At 47.0% G+C, this 9,541-nt stretch overlaps 1 protein-coding gene across 1 annotated transcript in view; it reads left to right on the plus strand.

Annotated features, from left to right (window-relative positions):
* The window catches only part of Bace2 (beta-secretase 2), a 90,267-nt gene that overhangs the window by 57,711 nt on the left and 23,015 nt on the right, over nucleotides 1-9,541 (plus strand). The window contains exons 5-7 of the mRNA XM_055614939.1: nucleotides 206-340; nucleotides 1,654-1,755; nucleotides 8,407-8,556. Coding sequence (XP_055470914.1) covers nucleotides 206-340; nucleotides 1,654-1,755; nucleotides 8,407-8,556 — 387 coding nt within the window. The remainder of the gene's footprint in view (nucleotides 1-205; nucleotides 341-1,653; nucleotides 1,756-8,406; nucleotides 8,557-9,541) is intronic.

A 9,541-nucleotide genomic window follows, 5' to 3' on the forward strand; every position in this document is an offset into this window, starting at 1 on the left:
GCAAAGTACGGAGAAAATGACCCCACCACAAGCCCTCCATAAATGGGGAATTGTCAAGCATTACTGTTTGCTGTAGAGCACCAGAATAAAGTGAAGGAACTCTTTTGAGTGATGTTTTACCCTGAGGAAATGCTTCTCTGTGGAAGCTATTGATGTGGCCACATAGTTTTTACCTCTTACATCTGTAACTATCCCCACCCCCCAGGTCCTAGGTGGAATTGAACCAAGTTTGTATAAAGGAGATATCTGGTATACCCCAATTAAAGAGGAATGGTACTATCAGATAGAGATCCTGAAATTGGAAATCGGAGGCCAGAGCCTCAACCTGGACTGCAGAGAGGTGAGTGTATTCTATTCTTTTGAATTTTGCCTGTGGGTGCTGAAGAAGCCTCAGAATTTAACTGGTACCTGGGCATCAACTCAGAAGGTGTGTCATATGACAGGGTAGCTCAAAAGATCCTTATGGGAAGACAAAGAGCCTTTATCTATAATGAATTCAAATCAGTAAATTACATACATGCACAAGCACACACACACACACACACACACACACACACACACACACACTATAGCCTCCTACCAACCTCCTGGAAAAATTAGGATAAGATTCTGAGTATGGAGGACTGTGTCCAATTTTATCTTCTCCAGTCATCTTGGCCAGATGGTCCCTCAACTCTGTTGAAAAGAACCTTTATCAGAATAGAGAATGGAAATTAAGCCATCATCAGCTTTCTCCTCCTTAAACTACCCCCCACATATACACACAACTCTAACTGAAAGAAGACTCCAAAAGATGCAGCAGCTTGACAGTGCCACTAAGCAAACACACACTCTGCTATACTGCACCCTGCAGTAGTCACTGAGAGTCCCACACTGCATTTGGCTTCTTTTGTATCATGGCATTAGAGTTAGGACAAGTTAAGGAAGCCTCAGTTCTATGTGCCAGTTTTAGAATGGACTCTGGAGCTCACTGGCCAGTGACTGGATAACTCCCTATGGTGCCTACCCTCTTGTTGACTTTCACGTGTCTCCACATTACCCTGAATTCTCATGATCACGAACACTTCTAATAAATGCTGCTTTATCCCAGTGCTATAGAGTTGGGTTCCAAGTCCACAGATCTACAGTGTCAGAGACCCTTAGTTAGCACTGAAGGATCCAGGCTTGTATCAAATGAAATGGAGTACGAACTGTGTGTTATGTGTGTTGTGTGTATGTGTTACTAAATTTTCTTCTCAAATGCAAATAGAAGGTGACCATCAAGAACTGTCCTCTCTTTTTCTATTGGTCAGAAAATAGAAAAGTGGATTTTAAGCAGTTTGTAGAAGTAGCTTTTAAACGGGTCATTTTAATTTCCAAAGTCCAGTGGCTCATCTCTCTGCACAGCATGAGAGAAGAATAAATTGAGCAGCTCCAAGAAGGCAAAAGCTCTGTCTGGAAACTCTGGATTGTGGTCCTGTCCCTTTCTTGTGTCTCAGTTCCTTTTCTATGAAGGGGAAACACGGGTGTGGATGGCCTCTGATGCCTGAGCTCAGGAGGATAAAATGACGCATAGTCACCACTGAGCTACTGTGGCTATGTGACGGAAATGGGGTCACGGTTGTGCATGAGGAGCACAGCCCTGCTCAGCGCCTCCTCACTTCCTCGTTTCAGTACAATGCAGACAAGGCCATCGTGGACAGCGGCACCACTCTCCTGCGTCTGCCCCAGAAGGTGTTCAACGCCGTAGTGGAAGCCGTGGCACGCACATCCCTGGTGAGTCCCAGGGCACGTGGGAATTTTCTAGAACACGGCTCTGTGTTGCAAGTCTCTGAATTATTACTCGGGGTCCTGAAAGGCTTAAAAAGCGAGTTATTTTGAAAACTGCTGCTTGTGAATCTTGCCTATAAAATTACCTTTAATGTGAATCTATCTGCAGCACCTTCATGTCAACTTCAGAGGGTTTGGTTCTGGGTGCACAACATTCCAGTGTTTTAACTGATAGTTGAGTTGGCACAATAATCTTTTTATCTGGAGTAAATCATCTTCAGTATGGTTATACCATGTGATAGAAATATGGTCTGGGGACAGCATTGCCAAGTGATGGTCTTGTTATGCAGGCATTATGGGGTATGCTTACACAAAACTAAGTGATGTGGGCCAATCATCAGGCAGAAGGGTCACAAGAACCAACTCCACAAAGTTGTCCTCCACATGGATGCTATGTCACATGTGTGATCCTTCTGTATGTTTTCCCACATGTGTGTTCCACAATAATGATAATATTAGTAAAATCTTAAAAATAAATCAACACAGAAATCACACTCTGTGCGCAGCTGCTGCTGTGTACCACAGCACATGGCTTTCTGTAAGCTGTATAAGCAGAAGTACGCAAAATAACCATGAAGAGTGTGGTACCTCGATGCATAAGCCAGCTACACAGCGTTTGCTGTCACTCTTCACTCAAATTGTGTCACTCGGCTTTTGCACAGCTGTCAGCACAATATGGTACGTATGCTCACTGCAGCACCACCACAGGTCCGTAAGCAAGCACTGGGCTGTGATGACACAATGGCTGTGACATCTCATGACGATAGGATGTCTCCCTACATTACAGTCTTGGAGCACCACTGTTAATTTATGCTGTCATTGACAGAAAAACTTATCTAGCTCATAGCCATGTACTAAAGTATCAGGAAAAGTACACAATTGCATTTGTGTCCTTTAAAACAAAACAAATAAGCCCCAAATCTGCTCCCTCTTTGCTCTTCATCCAAACTGGAAGGGCATCTAAACATCTTATACAAGCAAGCCAGTTGGTGAAAATAACACTTGTTTGAAGGCCATGTCCTAAAATGTAAATATATCCTGTTTGAGGGCAGTGTGTTAGTCAGGGTTCTCTAAAGAAACGGAACTAAGAATGAGTATCTATGATTTAACAGATTGACTCACAGCAAACCAACATTGGCTGGCTGCTAGCAGCAAACTAGCCGTCAGAAGCTACATAGCTTTTGAGGCATGCCTACTGTCTCTCCCAGCATTATCCCACTTTTCCAGTCAGTGCACACCAATAGTATAGACCAAAAGCACCTGTCCAGGGAAGGGGAGATGGCTCAGTGGATAAAGAGGCTGCTGTGTGAGCATGAGAACTGGAACTCAGAATCCTGAGATACCGTGTCAAAGCAGGCATGGTGGCTCCTGGAAATCTGTACTGGGGAGGCAGAGAAAGGTTCACCAGAGCAGGCTGGCTAGCGAGATATGCTAGAATTGATGTTCCAAGTTCAGCAAGAGACCCCACCTCAATAAAGTAAGAGCTATTGAGGAAGGCACGCATGTCAACTTCAGGCCTCCATCCATGTCTTAGTTAGGGTTTCTGTGACAAAACAGCATGACCAAAAGAAACTTGGGGAAGAAAGGATTTATTTCAGCTTCAACTTTTAGATTACAGTCACTGAGGAAAGTCAGAGCAGGAGCTGATGCAGAGGCCAAGGAGAAGCACTACTTACTGGCTTGCTCCTGGTGGCCTACTCAGCCTGCTTACAGCACCCAGGACCACTCGCACAGGCAGGGCGGCCCTGCCCATGGAAAGCTGGGTCTTCCTACATCAGTTGTCAACCAAGGAAATGCGTGTCTAGGTCTGCATAAAGTTGACTTGAGGCCAGCCAGCGCAACACTCATGTACACACTTGCAGTTGTACCTGCACTTGTGATGTCTTGCACTGCACGCATGGAAGCATGGGGGGTGTGTCCATTAGTTACTCTTCATGACAGGGACACATACCTCACAGAAGGATTCATGTTATTCGTGGTTTCCAAGGTGTCAGCCTGTCATGATGGGGAGACTGAAGCAGAGCAGAAAAGCTCATATCATGCCAGCCGGGACACAGAGAAAGGGGACCCGGGAGGTGGGGGCAGGGCATTATAAAGCTCTAGACCCTCCTCAGTGCTCTCTTCAGCTGGGCTGCACCTCCCTCCTCAGCCACCTCCCCACAATGCCATGATATTAAATCCCTCAAGGAAGTAATGTCAGATTTCCAGTATTGGATCAGTTCCCAGAGTCCCCACAACTGGGGACCACTCCATGTTCGGTACGTACCAAGTAAAACTAAGCCCCACCCAGTTTCCTCTATCTGGTAGTAGGGAACCTTCCGGGAGCCCCCCTGCTTCCATCTGTGGGGTTGTTAATACTGTTTCTCTCTGTTTCCACCTGTCATCTGTAACTGTCACCTATGTTTGTCTATCTCTTCCTCCACTGTGACTTCTTCCATCGCTTGGCTGCCAGACTGGACAACCCACAAGGGCTACTTGGAGGCCAGGGTGCCCAGCACTTATTCCAGGAAGCAGTCAGTTTCCTTTCAACTTGCACAGCTTGGCCTGCCAACTGTTCAGCCAACGCCGCCCTGCTATCTGCTGCCATGTCGACAGTGCTGCCCTCTGCTGTTGCTTCTTCACATTAGCTTGGCCCAGTACTTCTGAAAGTATTAAGATCCCCTAGAGAGGCCTTTCATTAGGACCAAGACTGCAACACCAGGAAAGGCAGCCCCCAAAGCAGGTCTTCCAGCCAGCTCCCGGTGTGAAGCTGAGCAGACTGCTTGCACAACTCAAGAAGGGGTGTTTAGACCAGTCATGGCATTTATTTGATCACTATCAGTCATTTGCTCTGAACCAATCTCAGGCACTTATTTGGAACAATCTTAGCCTTCCCTCTCAGCACCTTAGACAATACCTTTTCTGGCCTACCGAGGGAACTGCTGCTTGCCTGTCAAGGTGAACATAGTTGCAGGGTCATCTAGAGTTGATCCAGCCTGCCACAACAAAAGTCTGGTCGTGTCTGTTTCAAACTGCCCTGGCTTAGGCTGTGTCTTTAGGATTAGGGTGTTCCCTGCAGTCTTTGCACAGTCTGGAGGCATCTGTGGAATGTGGCTGGTACTAGCCTAAGGGCAGTCCAGCTGGCTGGTTAGGCTGATAATTCTATTTATTTATCTATCTATCTATCTATCTATCTATCTATCTATCTATCTATCTATCCCTTTATTTATTTATTTACTTATTTATTTGCTTAAGACAGGCAGAACTGCAAGGGGCAGTCCATCAGTTGCTAACGAGGAAGTCAAATTGCTCTGTCCCCAAATCTTTACTTATTTATATGAACATCATAGGTATACTTAAGATACAAATTTAACATTGACAGATTTCACAACTGATTTTTAACAATATTAACACCTCCCTGTGCCCAGAGAGAGGTGCCCCCCCTTGTCTTTCTCATGTCTACTCAAGGCCCTCACTAGATTACCAAACATGAGCATTTTGTGTCCAGAGCCTGCAGGTGATGCTGGCAAGGGGCCAGAGTGAAACCAAGTTGGCCAAACCTCAGCCACTGACAGTATAACCATGGCTGTGTGTCAGATCCCAGTAGAAATTCCGGAACAAGAAGGGCTTTGGTTAGGCTATTGCAGAAGCCTGGGTCTATATGGGAAGAGCACCCGGCAAGGATGTGTGCAGAGTGTTTTGTTGCCAGTGTCAGGCAGCGGTCCAGAGCAGCCACACCAAAAGCAGAACAAATCCCTGACTTTGCCAACAGCTGCTACACGCCCAAAAAATGCCAAGTCAGTCTTTCCATGCTGTAAAGTTAGAATGCTTACTAAAAATTAGACCCTACTTAAAATAAGGAGCATATGCCCAGTGCTTAAATATAAGTATGTGCTTGGCGGGAGTAGTGTAAGAACCTTCAGACTTTATATTCTGAGCTTGAAAGCATTAAGAGTCATGGGAACCAGTGTGGAGTAGCAGGGTATAGCCAGTGAGCCACAGCCAGCCCTCTCATGCAGCCTGGGAAGGTGTGTGGAGGGGTAAGGGGTTTGCACCTGAGTTCATCTCAGCATCTGATGACTTAAGCAAAACACGAGACAGAGGGCAGGAGCTTACAGCATTTGTTTGCTGTGTCTAAAATTATCGTGTGACCTCATTCAGCACCTGCGTCAGGGAAGAAAGGCAGGAGACAGTTTGGTGGAACATGTCCCAGTAGTGTGTGTCCTTTGCCTTACAGCACAGGGCTGCTGGGCATTGGTGCCCTTTACCCACAGGGCTCGTGGAAACCCATCCTCTTGGCCTGGGTTTTCCTCCTACTTAACCAGAGTGCTAGATCCAGACTGGAAAGAACTATAAAGTCTGTGCTTTTGCCACTCCATGTGTGTAGTTCAGGCAGGATATAGAAAGGGATGGTCTCTAGATCTGTGTAGAAAAGGGATTTTCTGGAGCCCCAATTTTCAGTCTGCTCAGCTGTGGTTCAGCGCAGCACCTCCTTACTGTAAAACCTGCCAACCTTAAAACTGGCCTGAGGAAGACAGCAGGCCCTGGGGGTCTGTCAGACATATTTTCAGGGACAGAAAATATACCTCCAGATCTGATCTGTACTGTCTCTTCATTACACGTTAGAGCTGGTCATGTGCCTCACTGGAACCCTGGCACTCCCTGGAGGCCCAGGCACTCTTACTTCTGTCAAATCCAGCCAGGTGATGAGTGATTATCTCATCAGGGAAAGGATCCTATGATTCTATTGGTGAGCCATCACTTCTGTAAAAGACAAAAGTGTATTAACAGCGTTAGAAACCTTACAAGTCCATCCTGACTTTGTGGGAGGATTAACAGGTGACTTCATGCCCCAGAGGTGAGTGGTGGCACCTAGCATGTGCCACTGTTGCACCCAGCACCCACCCAGCATTCAGGATGTAGGTGCCAACCTGCTTCTCAGGACCGGCCCTGGCCCTGGCTTCTCCCAATCTCGGGAACAGCCTGTCACCCTCACTTATGTCAGCTAGTGACTCTACGGTACCTATCTAGCCCAGGCATTCCCTAGAGCTCAGGGAACTCAGAGCGCAGCTGAGCTGCACACATACCCACTCAGTCACGCCTGAGCTGCACTGAGTACAGATATTGGTAAATGGAGTGCAGGCTTTGACCACTTCACAGCAGCGCTTGATTCCCTCTCAGCCTCCTCACCTCTTTCTGTGCCTGGTACTCAAAGGGCCATTTCCTGTCAACACCTTTTTATGGTTCTACCTACTACCCTTCTCTCACTTGCAGCCCTGAGCTTCTTGCCAGAGAAGCTCCACTGGTGACGGTCCCCATAGCTCTGTCAGACATATTCCTTCCACCAACATGACCCAGGCACAGTCTTGAAGCTGAGGCTGAGTTGGCTGTAATTTCCCTATAGATGGAAATGAGTGAGTGGTACCACCCTCCCAGGTCTTGACGGGAAGCAAAGGAGGCCTCCTTTTGTCACCTTTTCCTTCCTGTTTCTTGGGATTGTCTTTGTGTAGGTATTAGGCCCATATAGTGAGACATATACAGCACAGGCAGAGGATACTGTCCTGATAAGTTCTAGGTCCAGGTCCAGGTCCAGTGTCATTCATTACCAGGAAGCAAGACTTGTCACCATGAGCTGCCCAGGGAAAGACCAAATGGGAGATGGCCAGAGCAGTGTGCTATTGTTAATTCAGGAGTCAGGGAGGTTTCCTGGAGGAGGTGGAGTCTAGACTGAGGTCTCAAGAAAGGTGTTTAAGAACCCTGCACTAGGAAGCAACTAGTCTAATGAATGCCTGGAGTCCCAGGCAGGCAATGTTCCAGGGGCCTTAACTATCTTGTTGACATAAACTATACATGGGAAGAGAAATGCAACTGAAGAATTATCAGGTTGGGCTGTGGGCATGTCTGTGGGGATGTCTAGGTTGTTCATGGATATAAAGTACCCAGCCCACTGTAGGCAGAACCATTCCCTAGCCAGGCCCTTCTGAATTGTGTGAGAGAGGAGAAACTGGATGAAGGCAGTTGGTCAGCACAAGTCAGTTTCTCTCTGTGCTCAACTGTGAATATAATGTGACTAGCTGCTTCACCCTCTCACCACTGTCACTTGGTTGCTATAATGAACTAATTTGAATTGTAAGAGGAATAATAATTCCCTTTCCCCTAAGTTGCTTTTTGTCAAGGTATTTTATCACAACAGCAGAAATGAAACTACAATAGGTATGTTTAGAATTTGTTTCTTTCAAATGCTTGCTGCTGTACAGCCTTGGGAAAGCTGTCACACCTCTCTGTGCTTTGGTCCCTCCCTGATAATGTAAAAGGGAACACCAACACACACACACACACAAACACACACACAGGTTGATGTGTGGGAAGACTCAAGTAGTCATTTGCTAGGTGTTTATATAACAGTTCCCGGTCCCGGGAAGTGATCTGGGTGTCTTAGCAGTTTTAATAATTATTATTGTGTCATTGCCTCACCGTCACTCTTCCAGAAGGCTGATGTCCATGTCACAAACAACGAGATGTTGTTTGTCCCTGTGGGCGTCTAGTGCTGGGACAAGGAAAGCAGAGAGCTGATGCTCCAGGCTGGTCCCTGCTTCTCACAGGATCTGTTTTGTCCAGATTCCAGAGTTCTCTGATGGCTTCTGGACGGGGGTCCAGCTGGCATGCTGGACAAATTCTGAAACGCCATGGGCATATTTTCCTAAGATTTCTATCTACCTGAGAGATGAGAACTCCAGTCGTTCCTTCCGAATCACCATTCTGCCTCAGGTACAAACTTGGTTTGTGTTCTTCTCCTTATTTTCGCATGTAACTCACAAAATCAAATCTCATACATAACTAGGCACTCATGGCATGGTGATGCCACCACACTGTTGCTTGGTCGTGATCCTGCAGGTCTGCTGCTCTCTGTCAGTCTGCCTCGTATGGCCCTGGTCAAAGGGAGTAGGCTGGGCCTGTCTTAGCTTGAGCCTAGGATGTTATTGGCTCACCTCACATGTCTGGGGTCAGGTTAGAGGCATAACAATCCCATGTGTCTTTCATCATCAGATGGCATGGGTAACAGTGGAGTTCTAAGAGGAAAGACTCCCATACAGCCCTGGTGTCTAGCCCTTTCTTTTCCCTGATGTCACACATGAGAGCCTGCAGTGGACCTAGCTTCTAGAGCTGGGGACACAACTCTCTTCTCACTGTGGGGAGCCACACAGCCTCACGGTAGCCATAGGGAAATGTAAAGAACTTGAGAACATGTGTGACATCTGCCATAGCTCCATTTCAACTTTGTCCTTGTACCAATAATGTTGGACTGTCAGAGGTGAATGCCTCATAGTTCCTGTAACAGCAGTAACTCTTTTGCCCAGGAGACTCACTAAAGGGAGTTCTGTCTTCCTGAGCCCTGTCTCCTGTCTCCATTCTCCCATCCTCTTTCCCTGAGCCTTGGCTTTTTTTTAGGGAGGAAGATGGACCATGGAACTGAGAAAGCCCCAAGCCCCTAAGCTGTACTTCCTGATCTCCCATGAGGTGGCACTGTGGAGTCATTCCCCTGTTGCATGCCTCACCCTAACCTTCTCCCTCCCTAAAATCTAGGGAGATCAGATTCAAAGTTTCTATCACCAGAATCTTAGAATAGAGCTTGGGGGACACACGCACATGTGTGCACGTTCTCTCTCTCTCTCTCTCTCTCTCTCTCTCTCTCTCTCTCTCTCTCTCACACACACACACACACACACACACACACACCACACACACACACACA

This window comes from Psammomys obesus, unplaced genomic scaffold (genome assembly GCF_907164565.1).
Source record: "Psammomys obesus unplaced genomic scaffold, mPsaObe1.curated_primary_1811, whole genome shotgun sequence".
NCBI lineage: Eukaryota > Metazoa > Chordata > Mammalia > Rodentia > Muridae > Psammomys > Psammomys obesus.